The 26,537-nt window shown below is 39.8% G+C and overlaps 2 protein-coding genes across 3 annotated transcripts in view; both read right to left on the bottom strand.

Moving 5' to 3' along the window:
- Positions 1–26,537, bottom strand: part of LOC115387515 (immunoglobulin mu heavy chain-like) — a 167,584-nt gene that overhangs the window by 83,929 nt on the left and 57,118 nt on the right. The window lies entirely within an intron of this gene.
- The window catches only part of LOC115387512 (immunoglobulin mu heavy chain-like), a 78,409-nt gene continuing 59,582 nt past the window's right edge, over positions 7,711–26,537 (bottom strand). Inside the window, exons 4-14 of one of the 2 annotated variants that reach the window (XM_030090247.1) lie at positions 16,462–16,542; positions 15,552–15,848; positions 10,721–11,038; positions 10,309–10,605; positions 9,905–10,216; positions 9,535–9,822; positions 9,065–9,400; positions 8,609–8,923; positions 8,245–8,532; positions 7,978–8,126; positions 7,711–7,894 (exon numbers count right to left, since the gene is read on the bottom strand). In XM_030090247.1, the coding sequence (XP_029946107.1) occupies positions 7,886–7,894; positions 7,978–8,126; positions 8,245–8,532; positions 8,609–8,923; positions 9,065–9,400; positions 9,535–9,822; positions 9,905–10,216; positions 10,309–10,605; positions 10,721–11,038; positions 15,552–15,848; positions 16,462–16,542 (2,690 nt within the window). In that variant the 3' untranslated portion in view covers positions 7,711–7,885. Of the gene's footprint in view, positions 7,895–7,917; positions 8,127–8,244; positions 8,533–8,608; positions 8,924–9,064; positions 9,401–9,534; positions 9,823–9,904; positions 10,217–10,308; positions 10,606–10,720; positions 11,039–15,551; positions 15,849–16,461; positions 16,543–26,537 lie in introns of those variants that run through there. The other variant, XM_030090246.1, reaches the window with a different exon arrangement.

The raw sequence follows: 26,537 nt of genomic DNA, 5'->3' as shown, positions 1-26,537 counted from the left end.
CCTCTTGTTCATCATTCACTTTAATTTTTCAAGATATTTGCATTTTAAATTTCATTAATGTTGAAAGGTCATCTGACCATCTTATATGAACATTAAAAGCAGGTTTTGTATTGTCGTGTGACCCCAAGTTAAAAATCTTTTTTTTCTTCCATCCTCTGGATTGGAGGATGCATGTGTATTGCACCAAATTTTGGTTCTTTGTTTGTTTGTTTGTTTGATAACTTTGTTGTTCAAAGTTATCCTGGAGCAGAACACTGAATGAAGTTCAGATAATCTTGACTGATTTCTGTGAGCGGTGCCTGTATTGTTCTTTTTGCTCACTGTTTGTGTTGATTTCCTGAATATCTAAAGCCAATTTGTCCACTATATTGATAATACGACTTGAATGGTGGCTGGTAAAGTCAGTTTTATAATTATTTTTTACTCTCAAGTTGTTTCAGCAAAACTGTTCTTTGAACAGGTTTGATTCTGGGTTTAAAGCCTGCAGCCTGGAGCTTCCATATCCTCCTTCAGCATGGTTAATGTTCTCCATGAGCTCTGGCCTGTTGCTACAATGCAAAGACATGACGAGTCAACAGATGACTCTGAGTCTGGAGTCAACTGTTTGTTCAGTTAGATCGCTATTGGCAAGACAGAAAACACCTTGATGCAATAACAAGACATTTTCCTGCAGTTCCATATACTTTTATTGTTTCTCATATTGCAGGTGCTTAAAATATTTGCTTTCATTCTTTTTAGAAAAGTGGTCTGCATATCCTCTGACAGTATTACCAATAGGCTATATCATACTGTTTTAATTTTTTTTTCTTGTTACATGATTTGCCTAAAACATGTTGTTGGTGAACTTGAGAAATAGGACATTAAACCACAACAGCTGCTGTTTCTTCAGTTTGGCACATGGATTTTTAATTTTTTACTAATTTCTTTAAATCCTTATTCAGAGCGTGTACTACCCTGTAGTTGTTTTTTTGTGGAGTTTTTTTTTTTGAAGGACTTTTTTTTATAGATTTTTCCTTTCACATCAGTTTTGTCATGTTAAAGTTTGATCACAGTTCTTCCTTTCAGTCACTGCAAAACAGACAAAAGTGTGTAGAATAGTTCAAGGTGAGAAAGAGGGAGGAAGGTTCAGAGATGTAAGAGAATATCAGAGACAGCTTTTTCCAGTAGACATGTTGGGTTTTGACCACATTGCATTGTGTTTTATTTACATGTCACATATTTTCCCAATTTTGGAGGTAAATTTAAGTTTATGTGTAAAATCACAAAAAAAGTAAAACATAGTAAATGTTCAAGCCACTGAAGCCACTCAGTCACTTACACATGATCAAATAATTTCACAAGGTTTTATGAGCTCTGACCCTAATAATGACTTTATAATGATATAAGGTGGAGAAAAGAATCTGTCTTGGACTGTCTCTGTAAAAATGTACTGCTTTCACTCGTCCTCAACATACACATGTGCATGCACATGCATGTGATGTGCACAGCACAGTGATATTTATTTATTTATTTATTTGTTTGTTTGTTTGTTCACTCAGCTAATTAATCAGAGAGTCAGTCATAGAAGTAGTCTTTGTCGTCATGCGTGACTGAGCCTCATGTGAATGAAGTTCTTAAAGGCGTGTTGGTGATTTGTGTCACTGTGGGGCTTCGTACACAGTAATAAACGCCAGTGTCCTCAGGTTGCAGATTCAGCCCTGTTAATTCCACTCTGCTGGTTGCAGCCAGTGTTCGGTCGCTGAACTTGTTTCTTAGAGCATTGTTTTGGTAAAAATCTCCTCCACCCCATCGAACCAAGATCCAGTCCATTGCTCCTCCTTGGCGCTGTCTGATCCAGCCTGTAGCGTAGCTGCTGTCAGTCAGAGAATAACCAGAAACCTGACAGGTGATGGTCAAAGACTGTCCAGGCTGCACGGACATTGAATCAGGCTGACTGAGAATGACACTATCTACACCTGTTGAAATGAGAAACAGATATTGGCTCCATCATGAATGTGATCATTCAGTGCTTCTGGGATCTTTCGAGATGACTGAAAACTCCTCACAGGATGCAGCTGCTAGCAGCAGAAACGCAGCCACAGAAAATATGATAGAAGCTGCAGCTGAACTGATGTGAGCTCCTTTGCCACACGGCTGCGCCCCTCGTCTCCTTATGAGCCACTAGAGGGGGGAACAAAGCACAATTTACATAGTGAATTTTAAGAAGGCATGTACATTTGCTTGAAATTTGTCAAAATGAAAATGATATGCTTTGAATTTGCACAAATGTTAAATACTAAAATAGATTTTGACTTTAACCTTCACCATGAGCTGGATGGAGGGAAGCATTTTAAATCTGCTGTGACTCACTTCTGATTGTCCTGCTACTATTAAGACGTTTTCTGGACATTACTTCCGACTAACCGAAGACCCTGGGTGCTTTACACAGGAATACAATGCAAACTTCATCAACAACATCTTGATGTTGTTGTTATCTGTAGTTGATTCTGTTCAATCTTGCACAATGCACAAATACTCAGATTTTCTCTGTAAAACCTGGAGAGGGAAGTAAATGAACTTCATGTATTTGAAGAAGCCAGTTCTTCTCCAGCTCAATGGAAGTTAAACCACCAACCTTCAGATGTTTGAACAATCAGCTGAAGCAGCTGGACGAACTGAGTCACTGTCCAGGGGCCTTACCTCTAAAACTCTAGGGGAACAACTGACAATAATCATGCATGGGAACGCAACGCAAACTTCTGTTGGCAAAAAAAATTCGGGAGCAAAAAAAAAAGTCTGCATGGTCACATGACCAGTTCGTCATCAAGCTCTGCAGAAGCCTGTTAACAATCCTGATGATTTGAATCAGGTGTGTTGGAAGAGGGAAACATCCAAAACATGCAGGACAGTGTTCCCTAAGGACCAGGGTTGGGAAACCCTGTATTAGGGTGCAGCGCTGTCGGCCTACATTCACTTTGCAGAGATCTTCTTCTTCTTCTTCTTCTTCTTTGGAGCGGGTGGCGACCAGCAACTTAGGTGCACAGCGCCACCGACTGTGTCTCTTGGTGAATGTTCTTCAGTTTACAGCCTAATCACCATATTCACTTCAGAGATCTGTAAAAGCGCAACAGCATGTATTTTGCCACACCGGGCTGTCTTGGAGGAGCGGCATGAGCGGACCATGAGGAAATATTGGTGAAACTAATGAGTTTTTGGATGATTAAAGTCGTTTTGGGAGCCGTAGGCACACATGCCCCATTGGCTAACAGTATATGAATGTCTGCAGCTTGACTTTGGATCTAAATTTCTCCTGGACCACTTATCGGATCAGAAAAGCCTTCTGGGTGAGTATATTGTCCTACTTCGTTCTATAACAATGTGAAAACTGTTTAAACCAAACTTATCCTTTAAATTCAATGTTTGGTTCGAGACATGTTTTGTTTGGTTGGAGGGGAAAATATGTTTTTTGTGAGTAAAGATCACGAACACCTAGTATGAACAGATGGATGGAGGAATAAATTATTAATGGTGTGAGAGCTCCACCTCTAGTGGCTTTCAGTAGTTAGTGCTGATTGGTTGTTGGTTAAATTCATCAGATGAATTAGTAGAAAATGTCTCTTCATAGTCCTCCATCTTCTATACTGCATTGGTCAGTTCAGGTTTTTTGGGAACTGGAGTCTGTCCCAGCTATGAATCAGCAAAGATCACATACACTCAAATTGTGTTTTTTGGGGGTGTTTTTTTAGTTGATCTCTATCATTGTATATCAGTTCAAATGCTGCACAGCAGGATGGTGAAACTGTGTTTCAGATGTGATTAACTGCAATATGCTTTTTTTAAATCGATTATTATGATGATAGAATACAGTTTCATGTGTTGAGTTTTTGTACAGCTGCTCAGCTGCCTTGAGTCACTGTGAGTCTCGCACAGAAATAAACAGCAGAATCCTCAGTAGTGACATTGTTCATCTGCAGATACACCTGCTTGTTACTGTTGTCTCTGGAGATGGTGAACCGGCCTCTGACTGAGTCAGAGTAAAAAGTGCCGCTGGCTTCACCCCACATGAAGGCAATCCATTCCAGTCCTTTTCCAGCAGGCTGTCTGATCCAAGCTGTAGCATAATTGCCTGTTCCAAACCCTGAATATGTGCAGGTCAGTCTGGTTGATTCTCCAGGCCTCTTTACCACTGATTCAGACTGAGTCAGTGTTTGACTGTCAGCACCTGGACCAGAAACATGATGAGATATTTCAATTAAGCTATTGCCATTAAAATTGAGGTATGACTTTTTCTTTAAATCATTTGTCCTTACCTGTCCAGTTAATTGACAAGATGAGAAAAACAGCCACATGATGAAGTCTGATCATTGTTGAATCGGTTTGTTTCTGATCAGTCTTCAAGTGTTTTGGTCAATGATTTAGTTTCTGTCATCAACTGTCTATCATATAAAGGAGGAAGTGATCAGAGTTTGCATCAGCTCCTCCCTCTCAAAAACAAACACACCTTTTTTTGAACTGCATTTCTTGTTATCTTCTTGTCGTACATTTCTCCAGTTTCACTGTTTAATCTTATGAGTTTAAGATTTTATGTTCGTTCTATTATGTGAGAATGCTCTTCCTCTTCAGCTCAGCAGCATCTGGTCTCTCCTCATACTTCATGTCGTGTGAAAACACACAACTTATTTACCCTGAAACACCTGCACAGCAACATAAAGACATTAGAATAAGACATTTGGTATAAAACAGGAAATTGCAAAACATAGTATCAAACTCAGGCATCCTGCCAAAAACAGGAGAGATATAAAATAATGATTGAAATCTTTTGTGATCTTTAACTGTTGCTGTATTCATAAATGTATGTGGTCAGAATATTTCTTGTAGAAAAGTTGAGAATACTTGATAACATGCAGACAACTCTCCCAAAAGTGACGTGTGGTTTATTTAATCCTGCTAATTTGCATCAAATGCTGAACAAAAGAAAAGCTTTGTCTGAAGTTAAAGCTCCAGAGAGACAGCAGCGCCACAGCTGCTGTCATTTGGACACAATTTGAAGGAACAGACTTTTAGAAACTTCAGTCATTTGAACTGAATTATTAGTTACCAGCCTGCTGCTGCCCCCGTGTGGAGGATTTACAGTAACACAGTATTCTCACCACTGGTCAGAATTGCATGAGATGTGAGGCATTGTTGTTCTATGGTCACTGTGGGGCCAAAAAAACTTCATCCTCATTACCTGAGAGCCAAATAGTGACTGATCATATCTTCTACATGGATTATGGCCACTAATTCAATAAAATGTCTCACAGGACTCTACCATAAGTGAATACATTTGACTTTTACCTCTTGAAATAAACCAAGTGACAAAGTAAGCTGGACCAATTTTATTTGAAACCAGTTTCAAATAAGTTGAACATCATTCTGTGAATCTAATGGATCATTAATTCCTGGTTATCGGTGCCATATCATTTCAAAACATGAAAACTGGAAGGCTTAATTTTGAAATTAACCTTTTTTCCCTTTATTGTATCAGTGAACTGGTCTGACATTATTAAAATAGTAGAATGCTCTTTTAGGGGATACAGTCAGGTCGGCACCACTCCAAGTCGGCCCCGGCCAACTCGGCACCGCCCCGGGATACAGTCAACTCGGCATCAAGCCAACTCGGCATCTCGCCAAGTCGGCCTCGCGGGCGGGGGGGCTCTCAAGTGGCCGACTTGGTCGGTGCCGACTTGACTGTAAGCTGCTTACCAACTCGGCCAAAAGCGGCAAAAGATGCTGACTTATCCTTATAGATTAACTTTCTTTGTTTAATATAATGATTTATAGTTTTCTTTTCAACCCCGTTAGTCCATTTTCTTTCTTGTTCTGAAGGACTTTCACGATCTCATGCTGCACTTTGTCTTAACTTATTTCTTCAATTATTTTAGAAAGTTGTTGTTGATTCATTCATTAATTTTCTCAGATTTGGATTTGTTTTTTTTGTTTTTTTGTTTTTTTAACATCTATTCTCTGTTTTGAACTTTTGTTCGTTTTGACCTGGTTATGATTGTTTCAATTGTTGATGGTCTTTGTTGTACTGTTAACATCCCAAATGGGCTGAATGTGAATGATTATAATTTCTGTTCATTTGTACATAAATATAGGGAGGACTTTAAGAATTAGACATTACAGTTGACCGACTACCTGAGTGTCTGTAGTCATGCAGGGAGCAGTTTCACTCTCACATCCTGTTCATGCTCAAGCAAATGCAAAACAGTCCTGTCAAGCATCATTAGCAGAGCAACAGCTACGACTGAAACTTGTTTGCATTGCAAGGTCACTAAAATGGTTTGAACGCAACACATTTTCTCTGAAGCGTTCTAATGAAACCTGCAGAAGCAATAAGAGCACTGAAATAACACTGAGAAACAAAATTTTTATCTAAGCGATCTCTGAAGTTTCAGTCATGTGAAAAGTCAAACGAATATGATTTATGATAGTTATTAGTTTATTTATGACGATTCAAGTATGCATGTGGACTCTTCATGAAGACAAACTTGATAAGTCATGAAGCCCGAAGCAGTGAATTTTTTTTTTTTTTTACTTTATTTATTCTGATGCTGGAAAATTGATGGAATGGACTGGGATAGACTCCAGCATCCATGATGGATGAATGGATGGATTTTTTTTTTATTTTATTTTTTTTACTTTTTCATCAAATTTTCTTAGTTTGGATAAAGCAGGATCAATCACTCAGACAATATTAATTTATGATGAACCTTTCAACCGTAGCATACATATTTTAAAAAGCAGCCAGTTCTAGAAGATAAGATGACATCAGTAAAGTACTAACTCCATGTCAAAGGTCAAAGTATATTCAGCACATTACAATCTGAATTTATCCCAAAACATAAAGGTAAGCCTTGATGAAGGACCCTTTCATTTATGATTATGACAAAAAAGGTCAGAAGAGTGTAAGGCAAAGGAAATGTGATTCAGCTGTAAGAAGTGAAGTCAGTTCATTTATCTGTATGAAATGTTTAAGAAAAGGATCAGAGCAGCTACAAAAAATATCTTTCAAAGTGATCTGATGACATGGGGTCACCAGCCAATAGGACCACACACTCTGCCAGATCACTCCAGAAGTAGCCAATAGGAAGCCCTGATGTGTTCGGTGTCATCCCTCCCAGATGTGAATTCCAAGAAACCCACAAGGTACACAAATACAGATAGAAACACACAGCTCAGATTTAAAGTGGCTGTGTGTGTCAGTGTGGATGTATGGAAGAGAGGAGACACAAAAAGAGCCTCTGCACTTTCAGATGAATGCACCTTTCTATCATATACTGCCACAGTGCATCCAGTTCCGATCTGTCAGCATCTTCAAATGTCTCCAGGGCTGCTATTTCACATGGAGGTGGTGCTCTCACACCGCTGCATGTGGAGCTTTGTCTCACTCTTGTGGACGACTGGAGTACTCTGAGAACACTGGATGGCACAGGAAGAACTTCTGGTCCTGGAGGGCCACACAGGCCCGCATGTTCTCAATGTCTCCACCTGAATTTAATGAATTTGCTTCTACTAATGTGAGCAGACAGCCTGGAAACAAGTCACCGTTTTAAAATCAAGTGTTTTGAAGCCGGGACACGCTGAGACCATGCAGGACTGCAGCCCTCAAGTATGAGATTGAAAGTAAAGCTTTTGAGATTAATTGAAACATTTGAAGGACGAGAATGCAACATGTAATTTATTGATATTTTTTAATGCATCAAGTACTTATAAAATCACCCAAAAAGTAGGATTTTTTGTTTGTTTGTTATTTTTTTCAGAGAACACAACACCAGAAATACAAAAGCAAAGCAAAGAAAACTGAACACATCTGAGTGACATGGCATCAAAATCCTCAAGTCTGCAGGGAGTCGTCTTGTCATCATTTGGTCTGTAAAAGAAACAAAACACAGGAATGTCTCAGCTTATTGACCAGAAGCAACTGTCAAGCTGAAAGAAAAGGCAGAGTCTCACCTTAAACATGGTCGCAAAAACACCGTAGACAACAGAAATAAGGAACAGGATGAGGAAGGTGAAGGCCATGTGCACAGTTTCCACGCCTATATCTTGGCTCACTTCAGCATGGACGATGTGATCTAAAAAATCACACTGCTCCAGTGTGTCTGTGATCAAATATTTTTTGTTTGACAGTTCAAAAGTGATTTTGTGTCTGGCGTGCACTGTTAAATATGCTGTTATATCATCTTCTGGAAAACACTGGATGAATGGATGAAGTCTTACCTGGTCTGGATAGATTGAGGAGCTTTGTAAAGCTTGCATGGGTCACCTTGCAGGTGAACACCACTCCTGGTAAGAAGTCGATTAGAGACAGACGGAGGTGGCTCCGAATGCTAAATCTTCCATCTGCACCTCTTTGTGGCTCACTGGTATTGTAATCCCGCAATTCTGAGGTTCCATCACGAAACCAGGTGATGTTGATGGCTTCAGGAGTGAAGTCAAAGGCGAGGCACACAAGTTCATTAGAACTCTGAAGCAGGAGGACTGAAGGTTCACTGAGGGCCACTGAAGCTGAGGAAAGAAGCAGAAAAGCTTTTTATTGTTTTGGACTCCTTCACATGTCAGCAACCAAAAATGAACAACTCACCCAGAACATCCTTCATGGTGCTTCGAAAAGGTGTTTCAGATGATTCATGGATGACAACGCAAGAATATACTGGTGTGTCCAGACTTTTGGATACGTTTAATTTACTGCTCATGGAGAAAGAGCTGCTCCTCGTGTACTTCCACACTGGACCATTGACGTACCGAGAGGATGGAAGTTTCTTTCCATTCTCCTCCCAGTAGACTAATATATTGGATGGGGAAAATCCAGAAACTTGGCAAACAACCGTGAAGATATCTGACACTGACATCTCAGAGGCGGTTGGTTGAATAATCTTCACTGTTGGTGGGAGCAGATCTTGACAAACACAAAAAGACAGAAACCAAGGATCAGTTGTTTTTTTTCTTTGAACTGTATCTGTTAGTTTATCATGAGAACAAGCAAGTTTCTCAGCCAAAATTCTATTTTTACAATGAACAATCATATTTTTACCATTACCTCTGCTTTTGCTGATTTGGGCCTCGTAGCCTTTGTTGGAACATTGATGTTTTCCCTCACAAGACACTTGTTTATATGCATGCCAATCCTCTGCTGACACACCAAAGAAGCTCTGCATCGTCTCTGTCCCATTGCTGTGGCTCTTTGGTTGCTGTTGATGAACATTTTGTCGAGAATACTCGCTATTGTCAACCTTCCAGCTGATGGAGAAGTCTTTAAGGTTGTGACCGACCAGAAGGCAGGTGATATTCATCAGAGCCTTTTCTTTGCTCCGAAGCTGCTGCAGTGGCGGTCCATGAACATAAACCTCAGCAATCTGAGAGGATGCTGGAGTAACTGAAGAACAAATGGAAATAAAACTGCAACATCAGTCAAATGGAAATAGAGAAATGATTGTGATGAGATATGATTCAGAAGTGGTGAGACTGTATTGATCTTTTCCTGACTAATGTTGAGTGTTGTCGGGTTACCTGAGCAGACACTGATACTCTTGTTGACTGTTGTGTTGAGAGACTTGTCAGAGACTTCACAAGTGAAGACGTTCCCACTTTGCCAGTCTGATCGCAGGACTTGAAGTCGACTGGTCACTGCTACACGCCCATCTGCACTCATGGTGATGGCGCCTTTTGTTGAGGAAGAGCTGATCTGGAGCTCAGGCAACCATTTGATTTGAGGGTCGAAGCCACTTCCAGAGCATGAGAGTGTTTGTGAATCAGAGTCCTGACTGGGGATCAGAAGAAGTTCCACTGATGGATCCACTAAATGAGAGATGAATCAGAAAACTGATGAGTGAATACATTGATTTAAACAGACAAATATATTTATGAATAGTCCACTCACCAAAAATATTGCCAATAGATTGGGATGAGCTGCTGCTGGAAAAACCTTGATTCACCTTGCAAGTGAAACTTTGGTCTTTTTTCCAGTATTTTTCAGGAACATTGAAGTGTTTGGTCACTGAATGAATGTCTGAGGCTTTGTGAAAATCAACATATTGACTGTCAGAGATGTCAACTCCATTGGCCTGAATTGTGATGGAGAGATCATGTGAGGAAAGTTGTGTGATTTCACACTTGAGCACAGCACTGTTTCCCTTGAGAAGATCTGGAAGAGATCTGCTTATCATCACCACTGGAGCAGGAACTTCAGGCTCTGAGAGATAAAGACGGCAGAAAACAAAGAACACAATGAATCAATAAGTCTCTTCAGCAGTGTCTGATTTTCAGGTTGAAAGGTGATCTTACCTGTGATGTTTTTGGGCTTTTCCACAGATGAAAAACATGCATGTTCAGCTCTGCATGTAACATGTTTCAGCTGCTTCCACTTTGTTGAAGGAACAGTTACTTCACTTGTTACATAACTTGTGTTGGAGGATTGGGAAACAGTGTTACTTGGTGCAACTTGTTCGTTCAAAAGCCAGGTCACCTTGGCATCAAAAACAGTGCTGATCAAGCATGTGGCTTTCACATCAGAGGGAGCCGTCATCACAGTCTTGAAGCTGGGAGTGTCCAGGATCATAGAAGGAGGAGTACTTGCATGCACTGAGGAAAAACCTTAATCACTCAGTTACTCACAAAGACATTTTCTGAATACATTTTATCAATGCAATGATTTATTTTCAGTGTGTTTAATGAAGAAGTTCACATTCATACTTACTCTCACAAATACTTGTTGTTTTTTCATATTCACTTCCTTCATGAGTGGCCTTGCATGTGAAACTGCTGCCTGTTGTCCACTCTGTGATATTTGGCTCAATCTCACTGCTGAGGCTGAAGGTTTTTTCTCTCCCTTCCATACTTTGCAGCTTTAATTCGTTTGGAACAATATTCAGGGGTCGTTGGTCGTGTTGCCACTCCACACTCAGTTTGTCTGGATAGAAGCCACTGAGAGTGCAAATCAGTCTGACTGCTGAGTTTCCCAGTTTACCTTTCCAGACAGGGTACAATGTGATGTTTGGTGAGACGATCCGTGGTTCTGAGACAAAGAAAAGATGATTGTGTCTTCACCATGCTTCACTGCACATGTGGGTTATGAACAATAAACATTAAATAACTTGACCAAAGTGATACATACCTTCATATTTTGGTGAGTAATGAACCGTTTTAGGTGTAGTGTGTTTGTGTTTGGGCCAGATGGCAGAGTTTTACTTTTACATAGTTTGTGGTGTAATAAATTCAGGTGGAGACAGGACTGGAAGTCTGTTACACAGATGTTAAACATGATAGGGCGGAGTGATCAGGGCAAGCGGCCAGCGGAAGGCTTCCCAACACCCAGGCCCCCCATGAGTACTGAAATAAACAGAAGTGAAACAATGCAAGGAGCAACGGAGCACAACAGACAGCAGGTGTGAGGCGTGGCGTGCCAGGAAGAGAAGCAAAAAGCACATTTAAATACCTCTTGACAGTACACAGTTGTTATCAGAAAGCCTTAACGGAGCTTTGCATGACTTTGGCTGAAGGTTTTAGTTCTCACATGCAGTAATAATAGTCAAAAAGTAACCAACTGTAAAGATTCTCACATTACACATTGAGTTTCACACACACTGTTGATTCCATCTGCTGGAAATAAACACAACATATTATTTACAGAAATACAGAAAATTAATTTCTATCTTAATAAACAACTTGTTTTACAACTACATAAAATACAGTGAAAGAGAGAATAAGAAGCCACATCATTTCTGAACTTCATTTGAACCTTTTATTTCAAGAAGGCAAACAAAGACATAAAAAGCAAAAAACATCGCTGTAACTACTTACATGATAATAGGAATTTGACAGAGAAATGATTTATGATATATACTTCCTTAAGTTTTCATGAAACAGATATGATCGTACTCCTTGTTTCATTTAACCTGAAAAGAGATGTTTTGAAAAAAGATAAGAAAATTGCAAACTCAAATGTAAATGGACAAAAATGACCAAGTACTTTATATTTAATATCACTTATTATACATATTACATATAGGCGTGATGGTGTTCATAATATCAGCCCAAAATACAGTAATTATATAAGAAGTAATATTCTTGAAATTGTAAGGAAATCTCAAGGAACAGTCAATACGAGTTTGCACATTTTACCACTTGGCAAAACAAAAGTATTTTATCTTTTCTTGTAAATGTCAACAGCATCAAAGTGTATAAGATGAGTGCTGTAACTGTGCATGCATCATTTATTGTTGAGAATTATTCATTAGAATTAGAAGTGAAGGCAGAATGAAACTGTTGGATTAATAAGATGAATAATTACTGAGAATGGAAATTTGTTTCACTTCATTGACAAAACAATTCCGCTTGAAGATGTAGTTATGGAAAATGTTTTGTTTTATAGATATGATTAGGTTGCATTTCTTTTTGTCATTGTTTAAAACCATCAACTGTGAAGACTTTTTCTGATCCATATCTGTGCTTGACAATATAAAATGACTTGTACCTTGATCGCTGTAGTTCCAATAGTGAACAGCAGAGTGAGGAGGAAGAGGATGATGAAGGTGAGGGCTGTGCTCGCCATGTTGTCCTCTTCTGCCCTCTCAGCATCGTCCTTGTTGTTTGTTTCAATCAGGCGCTCTAAATGTAGAATATAGTCATTGTTTGATTAATACTTGCCACCGCTTAGATCTTGCTTTAACGAATAGCTTGTGTGAAAATGATTCTTCACATGGGAATGTTGTCGTCAGTGCAGAATTAAAAAGAATAAAGATAAGAGAAATGCTCAGTTGTATTTCAGGAAGTATGCACGATAAGTCTCATTTGATTTCATCATCTTAAAAACACAGTGTCAGTGGCATTAGGTTCATTCTGCTTGCAGTGATCCTGACTTGCTTTTGAAATCCATAAATATTGGTGGTTTGCTTCCCTTGGCTTGTACTAGAGTTTCTTCATTGTTCGACTCAGAAACAGCCGAGGTCGAGTCAAACTGTTGATTGTATGTGGAGGGATGAAGGACCCAGTAGAGCAAACAGCCACACACACAAGTCACACAAGCAGTGCTGCCGCACTATTCATGAACAATATGAAGATGAATGGGACTGATTGGATCCTTTTCTGAAGTAGGTGAAGAGATATTGGCAAAGATTTTTTTTTGTTGTTCCAGAACTCAAGCCAGATAAAATCAGTCTCTCTCTATGTATGTACATATCTCTCTATATTTAAGTATCAATGGCACAATAGACATACAAAAAACAGTCGCACACACAATATTCAGGTTGAATCACGACATAACTGCACTTAACAAACATGAACAAACATTAAAGGATTTGCAAAGTTTTTTTTTTATTTTGATTTTGAATCTGCAGTGAAAACACACAAACACATTGTAATATCACAAGCAACAAACATGAACATCCAAACAACAGAGGACACAGCGAGACAGAAGGAAACATCTACTGGGCCTTGCACGTGTCGGGGACATTCATGCTGAGGTTCACCACGTTGTTCTTTTCAAATGTTCTGTAGCCAATGGATCTGACAATGGCTTTTGTTGTGTTGACCAAGGACTCGTGGTAAACGACACAGCTATACACAGCATCACTGTCACTCCACTGGTCAAAGCTCAGTGTTAACTGGCCGTAAGCAGAATACGATCCTTTGCTTTCTACAGGGCTGGTGGTGTTGAAGTCATATTCTGAACCTGCTTCCTCATCGTTAACAAGCCAAGAGACAAAAACCTCCGGAGGAGAGAAGTCTTTCACAAAGCAAGTCAGGGTCACCCTTTCTGTTTTAGGATGTTCAACTGGTGGCAGCATAAACACTGAAGGCCGCTGACATTGTTTTCCTGAAAATATGAAAAAATCCATTAGATATAAAGCCACAGAGGAAAGTACCTTATGTTCCCAAGAGAATATTTCCTAAATAATAAAAACCGAGGTAGTTTGTGGAGTGACAAGTGGAAGGAAGCACTGTTTTTACTGGACACTTGCAGAGCAGTTTTCTTACCGATGTCCTTTTGGTACTCTTTCTTCAGTGGCTCTATCATGTTGTCATGCTCGACCACACAGAAGAATCCTGTCCCCTGGCTCCATTCCTCATAGGTGATGTCAGTATAATGGACAAGTGTGCTTTGCTTTCCCTTGCCAGGCTCCAGCTGACTGCCAGCTATTTCTTTTCCGGAGCTGTTCTCCCAGAAAATCTTTTCCACTCTTCCCTTGTTTACCTTGACTTCACAGGTCAGAGTTCCTTTTCTGTTCACAGACATGTTTTCAATTGAGGGACCTTCAATAGTTACTTCCACATCTGCTTCTCGACACCCATCACCTAAAAAGTGAATAAAAACGTGACCTGAATGAAAAGTGTTCATCATGGAAAGTGAACCAACATAAATGATTAAAAGAACATGTCATGGTGTACTTACAGGTTGTGGTGGATTCTTTGTAGGTCACAGATTTGCTGATATTGTCTTTCCCTTTCCTCTCAAACACACATGTATATGTAGTACCTTTACTCCACTCATCGGGCTCAACACTGAGAAAACTTGATGCGCTGTACAGTGTGGTTTCATTCCCCGCTCTTCCTGCAGAAATGGTCTCAATCTTGTCTATTTTGCCAGTGATTTCTCCTGTATTTTTCTGCCATGTTATGTTGTGTTCCTTTGGAGCAAAATCTTTGGCAATGCAGGAGAACGTAACCTCATTGTCCTCTTCAGAGAAACACACTTTAAGAGTTGGTTCAATATATTTCACCTCTGAAAAACAAACACACACACATATGTATGCAGAAGCTGGAAGGAATATAGATATATATGCAGAAGCTGATCATGTGTCACAGTGTTCATCAAATCTGGATGAACAGAAGTGAAAAGATGACTGAATATGCAACTTGCACATGCATACATGATGCTGCTCAAATAAAAGCTTTCCTTTATAAATTAAGTGTCTTTTTTCATCAAATGAGAATTGATTGAAGTTCAAATGTATTCAGATTGTGATGCTTGCTTCTGCATATACATTCACTGTCAAGCAACATGAACATAAATGTTATTTAAATGGTGTTAATGTACAATCCATATTGAAGCAGGCAGACACCAGGAGAGAACTTGGAGCAGTGCAGAGAGATGAAAAAGGAAAGAATCAAAAATTATTCTAAGACAGAGTTTGTTAGTGAGGGGAAAAAAGAAAAAGCAATGTTTTGTCCGTCTTATTCCACCTGCAGTAATGAAGTAGGTCTTTTAGTGGTGAAACGTATTATATTGATGAATACTAATAAATTAGGTTGTATCACTCTTTTATGTAAACCAAAGATTAATCTGTTCATTTATCAACACATGTAGATTTGACACAATAAAAAAAAGTACCACCTGTACGAAATAATATCTCAGATCATCCACTAAAGAGGATAATAACTTTTTGAAGATGTTTGACAAAACTTATCAGAAATAATTGTCACACATGTCTGTGTAATTCTGCAATTCAGTAAAAAGTCCATGTGAACAGGCCTGCCATGCAATCGATCACTTTTAATAACAATCATATTTTCCTTAGCTGGAGACTTACCAGGGAAGACAAAAGCACCCGGGGATTGCCCGGCAGGATGACTGGCCAGACATTTGATGCTGTCCAGCTTGTTCCAGTCTTCTCTTTTCACCTGGATTTGACTGATGCCAGTGTAAGTTTCTCCTCTCTGGACTGCAGGATACTGGAGGAAATCAGTCAAGGCCGTGTCGCTTTTGGTCCATGAGAAAGTGAGTGAGGCGGGAGAGAAGCCAGTGGCCAGGCAGGCAAGAGTGAAGGTGGTTGCACTGTCAGAGCTGCATGGACTCAGAGGAAACACCGTTGGCCCAGTAGAAGTGGCTGGAAGCAAAAGAGGAACAAGAAGAAGAGAAATAAATTATACGTGTGTGTATTATGTAACAGTGCAGATTTATATTAGGCCAGTTTCATTACACAGTCACAGTTAAAACAACATGAAAGAAATTCAGAATGTTGAACATGATAAATGTCCTCCAAACACACACTGACACACTTCCAAATCATTCAGTAAACATGGAGACGACAAAAACTGAACAAAAAAATAAGACTTAAATAAAACCTTTCCATTAAAAGTGTAAAACAGTGCCGTTTCTTTTAACAGTCATGACAGCAAAGAAAAAGATGAAAAAAACAACAAAATAACAGTATCCCACATTGCAGAACACCAGTTATCACCATTAAAACTTAGAAAACACAATTTTAAAAAAAAGTTATCAGAAAAGAAATGACTGAATAAACAATTAACTTCTCAATAAAATTATAATTTCTCTTCTTTTTTTTTTTTTTAACAAAGAATGAATCAATGAACAAACAGCGATTGTTTAAACAGATTCAAACCGAAACACATCGACTGAGTTCACGGTATTTTATCATCAACATGCATGACTTTAAATTAACTTTAGCAGTTGTATGTGATACATAATAATTGTCTTACCTGATGAAACTGTTACGGTTGTACCCTTTCCCCAGTAGTCGAAACTATAGCTATAGCTGTAGCCATAGCTGTAGCACAGTGCTGAATTTACTCAGCCTGTAGTATCAAAAACCCATTTACTAACTTTAACTTTAAAAAAGTCCAATTTAAAGTTTAATTATGAAGTGCGCTAATATAACAAACTTGGATCTTATTTTAACAACTGTGAGTGTAATATTTCTGTCAGAATTCAATATAAGAAATCAGAAATACATTTCATGCTACATAAAAAAAAGTTTTCTTTTTCTTCTTGCCTTATGACTCTACCATCAACTTAAACTTAAATTTATATATATATATATATATATATATATATATATATGTATACATACAAGACTGACTTACCAGTGTCAATTTCACCTTGTTGCCTTTTTGTTTAGAAAGCATGATCACAATATACTCACCTCTGAACAACAAAAACATGTCAAATAAAGATTTGCCACTGAGGTTTAAATGTAATGCAAACAGAGTAAATATTACATTGTCATCGTAAACGATGTAATGAAGAAAATGATATTTTACCTGTTGTTACAGTCACCGTTGTTCCTTTTCCCCAGTAGTCAAAAGACCAGTCATCACAGTTCTGATAGTCTTTTGGCACTTTTAACAAAAACTCATGATGGTTTTATGAATCTCTCTCATGTATTTAGTTTATGGTGATATTCAGAGAGAAACTTCCTCAAATTATCAGTCATAGAGGAATATTCTGATGCACTTGTGCCACAAGGTTTAATTTAGTTTTTTACAAGACATCACTGTGGTTTTATCTCTTTTTTTTTTCAATAACAGATGTCGTCTTTCTCATATCTGGCTTTGTCAAGAGCAGTTGTAAGGTTTAAGACAGTTAAAAAACCTGACTGTTTTTCATTCCAACATACACTGGCTTTTTCAAATAGGAGTTAAAATTATTTCCACATTTAAAAAAAAAAAAAATGAAAAAATGTGTAACACATTCACATTTAGTAATTTGGCACATGGAGTCACAACTGTATGTCCAAAAGGAAGCAACAATAAATGAAACAAACATTTCCAACTGAAATTTATAAAGGACAAAGAAAATAGACTGACTTACCAGCTTCATTTGACCTTGTTGCCTTTTTCTTTAGAAAGCATTACCACAATATACGCACTTCTCAACAACAAAAACATCTCCAGTACAGATTTGCCACTGTAGCTTAAATGTAAAGTAAACAGAATAAATATCACAATATCACAAAGGACAGAAGGAAGAAATTATTTTTTACCTGTTGTTACGGTCACCATTGTTCCTTTTCCCCAGTAGTCAAAAGCACCATCACAGTGTAACAAACCAACACATTCAATGTACAAAAACAACTTTTGTAAGGCTCTTGATTTCACCGTCTTCTAAATAAGTTAAACTTTTTTCTTTTCACATTTACGCATAACACAACAAAGCTTTGCTAACCTGTTTGTTACAGTATTATTTTTTTGTGATCTGACATGTATTAAGTCAAGTCATCCAAAGTGCAAACCCAAGTATTTTAAAATGCAGTTTTCTCCCCACTGAGGACCAGATATTCTAACCTGTGTATTTTTGACATTTATGACAACAATATGAGAAGAAAAAGCTTATTTTACCTGATGTGACAGTCACCATCGTTCCTTTTCCCCAGTAGTCAAAAGCATTGTCACAGTGAAAAAAGTCAATGCAACCAACATCCAAAAACATGCTGGGAGCAGAAAACTTCCTCAAAGAGTTTAGTTTTTTACCTTTAGTTACCGATGTTCCTTTATGTTCCAGTAATCAAAGGCTCAGTCACAATGATCAACACATCAATCATATAAAAACTAATATTTTTGGTAATCATGTATCATCCTGGGATGAATAATTATTATTAAGCTTTTTAATTAAAGCTTTAATTTACCTGTTGTCACAGTCACCAGTGTTCATCTTACCCAGCAAGTTAAAAAGTCACAGTGACAAATATTATTTGTGTCATCAGAGCTGGAATAATTAATAAAATGTATAATTTTTAATCCATTAAACCTAATATGTCATCCAGCTCTGCTCATGTGGAAGATGTTTGATGTCACATTCAACATACATGCAGAAATTTAAATTAAAGACAAAATAACAGGAAAACATCAAAAATGTGTTTTTCAGTCCAAATAAGTTAATTACTTACCAGAAGTTACAGTGACTTGAGTCCCTTTCCCCCAGTAGTCAAAGTGGTAGTCACAGTGTTACATGTCATATGACAGCCTATGACAGATACTTATTAACCTGGAAGCAGCAAGATTACAGTGATAAAATAATTCCCACCATATTATCTATGTGCATTTCTCCTGAGATGTCCCATTTCCTCTTGGTTACATAAAAGGAAGTGTGTGTGCCATCAGTTGGTGAACAACACTTCCTCTTTCTCAGCCCCTCTCCTCAGCTTCAGTCCCTTCAGGGGTTCAAACAACAAGACTTCTTTACTGGAGTTGAAGACAACAATGCCAACTTCAATAGGGTTAGATAATAGCCTCGTCCCATTCTTCGATTATCAGATGGATGCAGATTGATGCATTACCAAATTCATGTTACGTGGTGCACTTTGCACCAGTTCCTGTATGATGATGTCATTTAGAACTTTCCTGACGAGAAATTGGCAACAATGTATCCGTTTTAAATGATGTCATAAAATAATTTTACCTAGATATTGAAATTGGCATCTATTCAAACTAGATGATGACATGAAATTTCCTGACAGGAATTGGCAACTTTGTTTTTCTGTTTTTTTTTTCCACAAAAGTCACCCTGTTGTCTTGTTGAGTGTTAGATTAATGACTGGCTGTATTAGGTATCTCCATGAAGAAAAGGCCACAAGGTCACCAGTTTAGTGTTTAGTTATTGTCAAGTTCCTTTAATTATTAAGCACTATTCATTAAAATAATCATATTAATCATACAGGGTGAGCCAGACTAAGAGTTGGGTTTCAGGTGAGTGACGTCACACAGGTAGCAATGTGTGTGTTGAGACCAGGGTTGGGAGGGTTACTTTAAAATTGTAATCCGGTACAATTACAAGTTACTTGTCAAAAATGTAATTAGTAACTTACTGTAATTACTTCAATAAAAAAGTAACGTACCAGATTACTTTTAGTTACTTTTAGATTACTTCACCAGCAAACATAAAAAATAAAGACAAAAACAATGTGTCATCCTCAGTGTATTGACAACTCTACACAGTAAACACTAAATGCTCTGAGTGTCATGAACTCTGCTGAACTCTGTGTGTTCAGCCCCAATTAATACCAACAACATGACGTCCTCTGAACCGACCGAATCTGATTTTCTTTCTTTCTGACTCAGGATCAGCTTCATCAGTTCAGACTGTGTTCCTCCAGTTGTTCCACAGAACAGCAGCAGCACCAGGAGCCGCACTGACAGTGTTAACACACATTTATATTATATACTCAGTCTCCTGTGTAGCTGTACTGCTGTAGCGAGGAGCAGTGCTTTGTGTTCAGGTATGCTATGCTCAGTATTTTTTTTCAAGAGTTAAGAGTTCATTTATTCCTCAGTGACAGAAGGAAACATGCAGTCTCCAATCAATCCTCCATCCAGGCTGAAGATATTATTGCCTCCATCAGATTCTTCTGAGTTCAGCCTGGTGAGGCTGTGGTTCTCAGCAGCAGATTACTGACAGGTTAGCAGGCTAATAACACTTTAGCTTCACTGTGAGTTCAGGTGTGTTTCATACCTGTCGATGTGTCTTCAGGTTTGATGTTGAGTCCCTGGATGTTGAGACCGTTTTCACAACTGGGAAGCAGGATTTACAATGTACTGAGAAGTTCTGGTCTCATCTGACTTAAATACAAAATGTCTATGTTTCCAGCCAAAGAATGAGTTTCTCTCTCTGGAGCAGCCATGACTCCAGCAGCAGGTGGTAAAATCCACGACATCGCGGGTTGTTTCATTCATAGTTAAACATACCAGCAGAGCGGGAGGCTGCTCCAAGATAGCGGTCATTGCGGCGTCTATCATTTATATATCTATGGCATCTATTGTTTATAGATCTATGATGTGGCGGTTGGTGCCGTAAAGTGTCACAATGTCTGTATACGACGCGGATGTCTGTTGTAATTCTGGTATATTCAGTCAGATTTTCAAAAGTAATCCCGCTCAGTAATTTGTTTTTTTATGAGATATGCCTGTAAGAGATTACATGTTTTTTGTGTGTATTGTAATGGATTACAGTTCCAATTTTTTGTATCCTGATTACATCACGCCGTTGCATGTAATCCGTTACTCCCCAACCCTGGTTGAGATGAATAGTGGGCAGTGTTTCCTGCAGGAAAAAAGTTTGGCCGGGGGGGAGCGTGTGGTGCTGTGGTGAATGCTGCTCGTGTGAGCTGTCAGACCGGGGGAGGGGGGAGGGGGGTGGGGGGGCTGCTTCCACTGCTTGCACTGCTTGCACTGCTAGCGCTGCCGGTGTTCAACCGTCGGAGAGGTTTTTTTTTTTTCCTCCTCTCCGTTTTCCGTGCGCTGCACAATTTAGGGGCACCCGGACTGAAAAGGTTTGGCGGAAACCCTGGTGGGCTACGAGACCCGTCATTGTGCAGCTTCAGTATAGGTAACCAAGTTCTAATGGTACACTAAAAATGTGGTATGACTCATTAAATTAGCATTTATCGCCGACGTTCGGAGCGAATGCTCATTAGTCATCGGAAGTAGCAAATATGGACTTTCACAGTAAAGGCACTCTGCCGGTTCCTCCACTGGAAGTGACATATTAGTAATGGTGACTTGACAAGTTGAGAGAGAACCAACTGAAGCAGTTGGAATGATGTTGGATTGTAATCCCTTCGAAAACCAACTTTATTGCTGCTGTTTATACAGACTGGGTATAATAACAGACTAAGTTTATTGTGGATGTGTTTATCTTAAGTTGTATTTTGTTGTTTGTTGAAACCACACACACACATACACACCTTTGTGGATTATGAGCACAAATAAAGTGAAGAGAAGAGGAAAGCTCCAATCACCTCTGTTCCTTCTTCAAACGTGGACTGGGGCGGGTCACGGCCTGTGGGGGCCGGTTCTCTTGAGTGTGTTCATTCTTTGCCAACCAACTAAATTTCCAGTTTTTCAAACATTTTTCAACACAAACTGATTGAGCTTATGCATCACAATAACAGACTCCTGAACCAGCAAGTCCTTTTGGTCAGGAATAGAAGAGAATTACCTGGAACCTTCATAAAAGAAAATAATGACACAGCCTCCTCATTCCTCTCTGCTCCCCATCCAATGTGTTGTCACCTCAGACATTACATGCATGCGGTGGCCATCTTGTGGAGGTGCCACTCACGATGTATTTGATGAATTATGCCTGATTTCTCCACACTGCTTCTCCTTCTTCTTCTTCTTTTGTTTTGGCGTATCACAAACAGCTTTAAGGTGCCGCCACCTACTATACAGGAGTGTGCAGTATCACATCACATGCCTCTCAGTTTCCCAAACTACAGTGCAAGATGAGGGTCACAAAACTCGCATCAAATAAATTAGTGCCGTCAATAGGAATTTTAATTAACTCATTATTGCGTTAACTTTGACAGCTTGAGTATTTATATTTGTTTGAGTGCTCTGGTTATTATTGGGAAGAGGGCTGGGGTCCGGGGTACATTGAGGCATGAATGAATGAACTGAGGGAATGAGCGTCCTCCTCGCTAGCTGCTCATACTGAAGCCAAATGAAAACATTGGGATTCCTGAGAGTTACGCCAGTGTTGGGATTCATGTCAAAAATTCTCAACTCCGCTCTTAAAAACAGTTTCTGAGGATCCACCCTCAAAACACAACTGCATCTCTTTTTTTTCTTTTTCACTATATGCGACATTCTGTCATAAACAGCCGTGTCCCCTGATGGCCCATCTGGGAGCCCTTTTGGTTTGTTAGAGTGCGATATCTGTCGTTATGTTACAATAGACAATCTTTGTACGATGTGTTCTGATTGGTTCTGCTTTCCGTTTTGTCACTGAAAAATAAAAAGGAGTGACACCTCCTCTTGTAGAGGAGAGAGCGCGAGTGAGTGCGCTGTGCTGAGAAGAAGGAAGCATGTCTCCGTGTGAGTTTATTTTCTAGTAAGTGTAGAAGGCAGATATGTCTACAACGGAGGGAGCGGCCGGAGGAGGTTCCCGGGCAGCACGAGGGACTGCCGCTATAGAAGATTCAACAGGTTATGGGCCCAGACACGCTGCAAGTGCGTACGTACATGGACGCGGGCCACCGCCGCGTTTCGATGGAGATGAAGCCAGATACCACATATGGGAAGCAAGATTCTTGGCCTACCTGAAAACCATAGGCCTCAAAGAAACAATCCTCGGAAGAGATGCACGTGACGTCGATGCTGTGGAGATCGGTAGGAGAAACGAACTTGCATATGCAGAACTGTGTGGTTGCTTGGATGACAAGACGCTAATGCTAATCCTGTATGAAGCGCCAGATGATGGGAAGAAAAGTCTGGAAATACTAAGGCGCCATTTTGAGTCTGAAGAAAAACCACGGATTGTTGGCTTATATACAGAGTTAACCAATGTGCAGATGGCTGATGGTGAAGAGCTTGCTGACTACTTGACAAGAGTTGAGAAGATAGTCGCAGCCTTAAACAGAGCAAAGGAGACACTCAGTGATGCACTTCTGGTGGCGATGGTCTTGAAAGGCCTGACGGATGTATATAATCCATTTTCGGTGCATGTGACGCAGACCAGAGAAGTCATAACCTTCACAGAGTTCAAAACAAGGCTGAGAAGTTTTGAATGCTCACTCCGCTACCGTAACAGGCCACGAGCTGATGAAGTGATGACAACAAAACACAAAGAGTCTCGACCGAAAGATAAAGAAGAAAAATTCTTCAGTGGAGAATGCTTCATTTGTGAGAAAGTGGGGCATAGAGCAAGAGACTGTAGGAACAAGGAGAAGAAAACACAAAGAAACTACAAGCGAGCTAACAACTATGCACAAGGCAGAAACAAGACAGCAACCATCTCAGAGAAGGAGCAAAGCTGCACACAAAAGCACGTGGAAGAGGACCACGAAACATTCATCCTCAAAGTGAATGATTATGGGCATCAGTCCGCACAGCAGAAGGGTCTTCTCGTCGACAGCGGTGCATCTGCTCACATTGTGACCGACGAAAGTGCTTTTGTCAAGTTTGATGATTCATTCCATCCAAAGAACCATGTGATGGAGCTGGCAGATGGTACAAGGAAAACTGGAAGCGTGCTGAAGAAGGGCAACGCACAGATCAAGTTGGTCGACAGCAAGGGAAGAGAGGTGAACGTCACACTCTCCGGTGCCCTGCTGATTCCAGAATATCCACAGAACATCTTGTCTGTGGAAGCAGCAACTTCAAGAGGAGCGAAGTTCAGCTTTGAGAAGAACAACAACAAGATGATTCTTCCTGATGGCACAACGTGTGACATGAAGGTAAAAGGGAGACTCTATTACCTGGACACTGTGGAAAAACAAGAAGAAAAATGTGATGATATCTGTAATGTGTCTTTTGATCTCAAAACGTGGCATGAGATAATGGGTCATTGCAACTATGGTGATGTACTTAAACTTGAGTCAGTTGTGGATGGCATGAAAATCACAGAAAAAGCAAAGAAACCAAGTCAGTGTGAGATTTGTCTGCAGGGAAAGTTTGCTCAAACCAGAAACAGAGAAGGAGATGTGAGAGCTAAAACGCCATTAGAGCTGGTGCACACAGACCTGGGAGGTCCAATAGCTCCAGAGTCATTTGAGGGGTATAAATATGCCATCACTTTCACTGATGATTTTTCTGGTGCTGTTTATGTTTACTTTCTGAGAAACAAAAACAAAGCAGTTGAAGCTACAAAGCAGTTTCTTGCAGACATAACACCTTATGGTAAAGTAAAACGTCTCAGATCAGACAATGGGACAGAGTTTGTTTCTGAAGAGTACCAGTCACTTCTGCGAGACAATGCGATAAAACATGAGAGGTCAGCTCCATACTCCCCCCATCAAAATGGGACAGCGGAGAGGAACTGGCGCACACTGTTCGAAATGGTCAGATGCATGCTGATGGAGTCAGGTTTGCCGAAGGAGTTGTGGCCATATGCAGCCAGGATGGCTACAGTTATCAGGAACAGGTGCTACTGTAAAAGAACCGGGGAGACTCCATACTCCCTATTCACCGGTAAGAGGCCGGATCTGTCCAAAATGAGAAAGTTTGGTTCAGAGTGCATTGTATATGAGCAAAACAAGAAGAAGTTGGATCCAAAGGGCAAAAAGGGAATTTTTGTTGGTTTTGATCGACATTCCCCAGCTAATTTGGTGTTTTTCCCAGAGACCAACAAAGTGCAAAAACACAGATTGGTGCATTTTATCACAAAACAAGTGACAGAGAGTCACACACAGACTGACACGGGACAAATGAGGGACTACTTCACTGAGTGGGTAACGACACCAGCTGAAGTGTTTCATCCACAAACAGAACAGACAGACACTGACAACAACCAAGAGTCAGACCAAGGTACTGACAAACAAGCGACCCGCATGTCAGACAGAAATAAAATGAGACCAAAGTACTTGGATGACTACGAATGTGCAATCCAGAGTAACGAACTGACCATTGACTACTGTTATCGAGCAACAGTGGGGTTACCGCAGACATATGAAGAGGCCATAACATCTGTTAAAGCAGATAAGTGGAGAAAAGCAATGAAAGAAGAAATGGTTTCATTCAGAGAAAATGACACCTTCACCATTGTACCGTTACCAGAGGGTAGACAAACAGTGGGGGGAAGGTGGGTTTTTGCTCTCAAAGAGGATGAGAAAGGAAATGAAACATACAAGGCGAGATATGTAGCAAAGGGTTACACACAGGTTGAAGGACTGGACTACTCTGAAACATTTTCTCCGACTGCTAACTTAACGTCACTACGAGTACTGATGCAACTAGCAGCTCAGCATGACTTGAAGTTGCATCAGATGGATGTTAAGGCCGCATACCTACACGCACCCATTGACTTTGAAATATACATGGAACAGCCAGAGGGTTTTCAAATGAAGTCAGAGAATGGGGAAAAGTTGGTGTGTAAACTGAACAAATCAATTTATGGATTGAAACAGTCGGGAAGAAACTGGAACATGATGCTTCATGATTTCTTGCTTGAAAATGAGTTTGTGCAAAGTCAAACAGACAACTGTATCTACACCAAACCGTCAGACAAAGGAAAAGTGATTTTGTTGGTATGGGTGGATGATATAGTGGTGGCTGCAAACAATGAAGAATCCCTGAATGAAGTCAAGAAAAACTTGAAAAATCATTTCAAAATGAAAGACCTGGGACAGCTCTCCCACTTCATTGGGATTGATTTCAACCAAACAGCAGATGAAGTCAAAATGAACCAAACCAGGTACATTAACAAGATCCTGGAAAGATTTGGCATGTCTGAATGTAAGAGTAGAGCGACACCTAGTGAAGCAAAATGTGATTTCACTCCAGAAGGAGACCAAACTGATCAAAGAAAGTACAGGGAAATGGTTGGCAGCCTGATCTACATCATGACCTGTACTAGACCAGATATAAGCTGGACTGTGAGTAAACTGTCTCAATATATGTCAGATCCGAGAGAAAAGCATATGACAGCCGTGAAACATGTGTACAGATACTTACAGGGAACCAAAGATTTTGAGCTGTGTTATAAGAAAAATAACACCAAGCTGGAACTGATGGGTTATTCAGATGCCGACTGGGCGAATGACACAGATGACAGAAAGAGCACTACAGGCTACTGTTTCAGCCTGTGCAAGGATGGTGCTATCGTTTCATGGAAAACCAAAAAGCAGCAAACTGTGGCACTGTCAACGTGCGAGGCAGAGTACATGGCATTGGCTGGTTCTATCCAAGAAGCTCTCTACCTCACACAGTTGCTGAAGGACATGGACAACAGTTTCCAAGTCACACCAGCAAAGATTTTCGAGGACAACCAGGGGACAATACGTCTGGCGAAAAATCCTGTCAATCGCCAGAGGAGCAAGCATGTGGACATTAAGTACCACTTC

Source organism: Salarias fasciatus, chromosome 4 (genome assembly GCF_902148845.1).
Source record: "Salarias fasciatus chromosome 4, fSalaFa1.1, whole genome shotgun sequence".
In the NCBI taxonomy this organism is placed as follows: domain Eukaryota; kingdom Metazoa; phylum Chordata; class Actinopteri; order Blenniiformes; family Blenniidae; genus Salarias; species Salarias fasciatus.
This window is presented reverse-complemented; position numbering and strand designations above follow the sequence as displayed.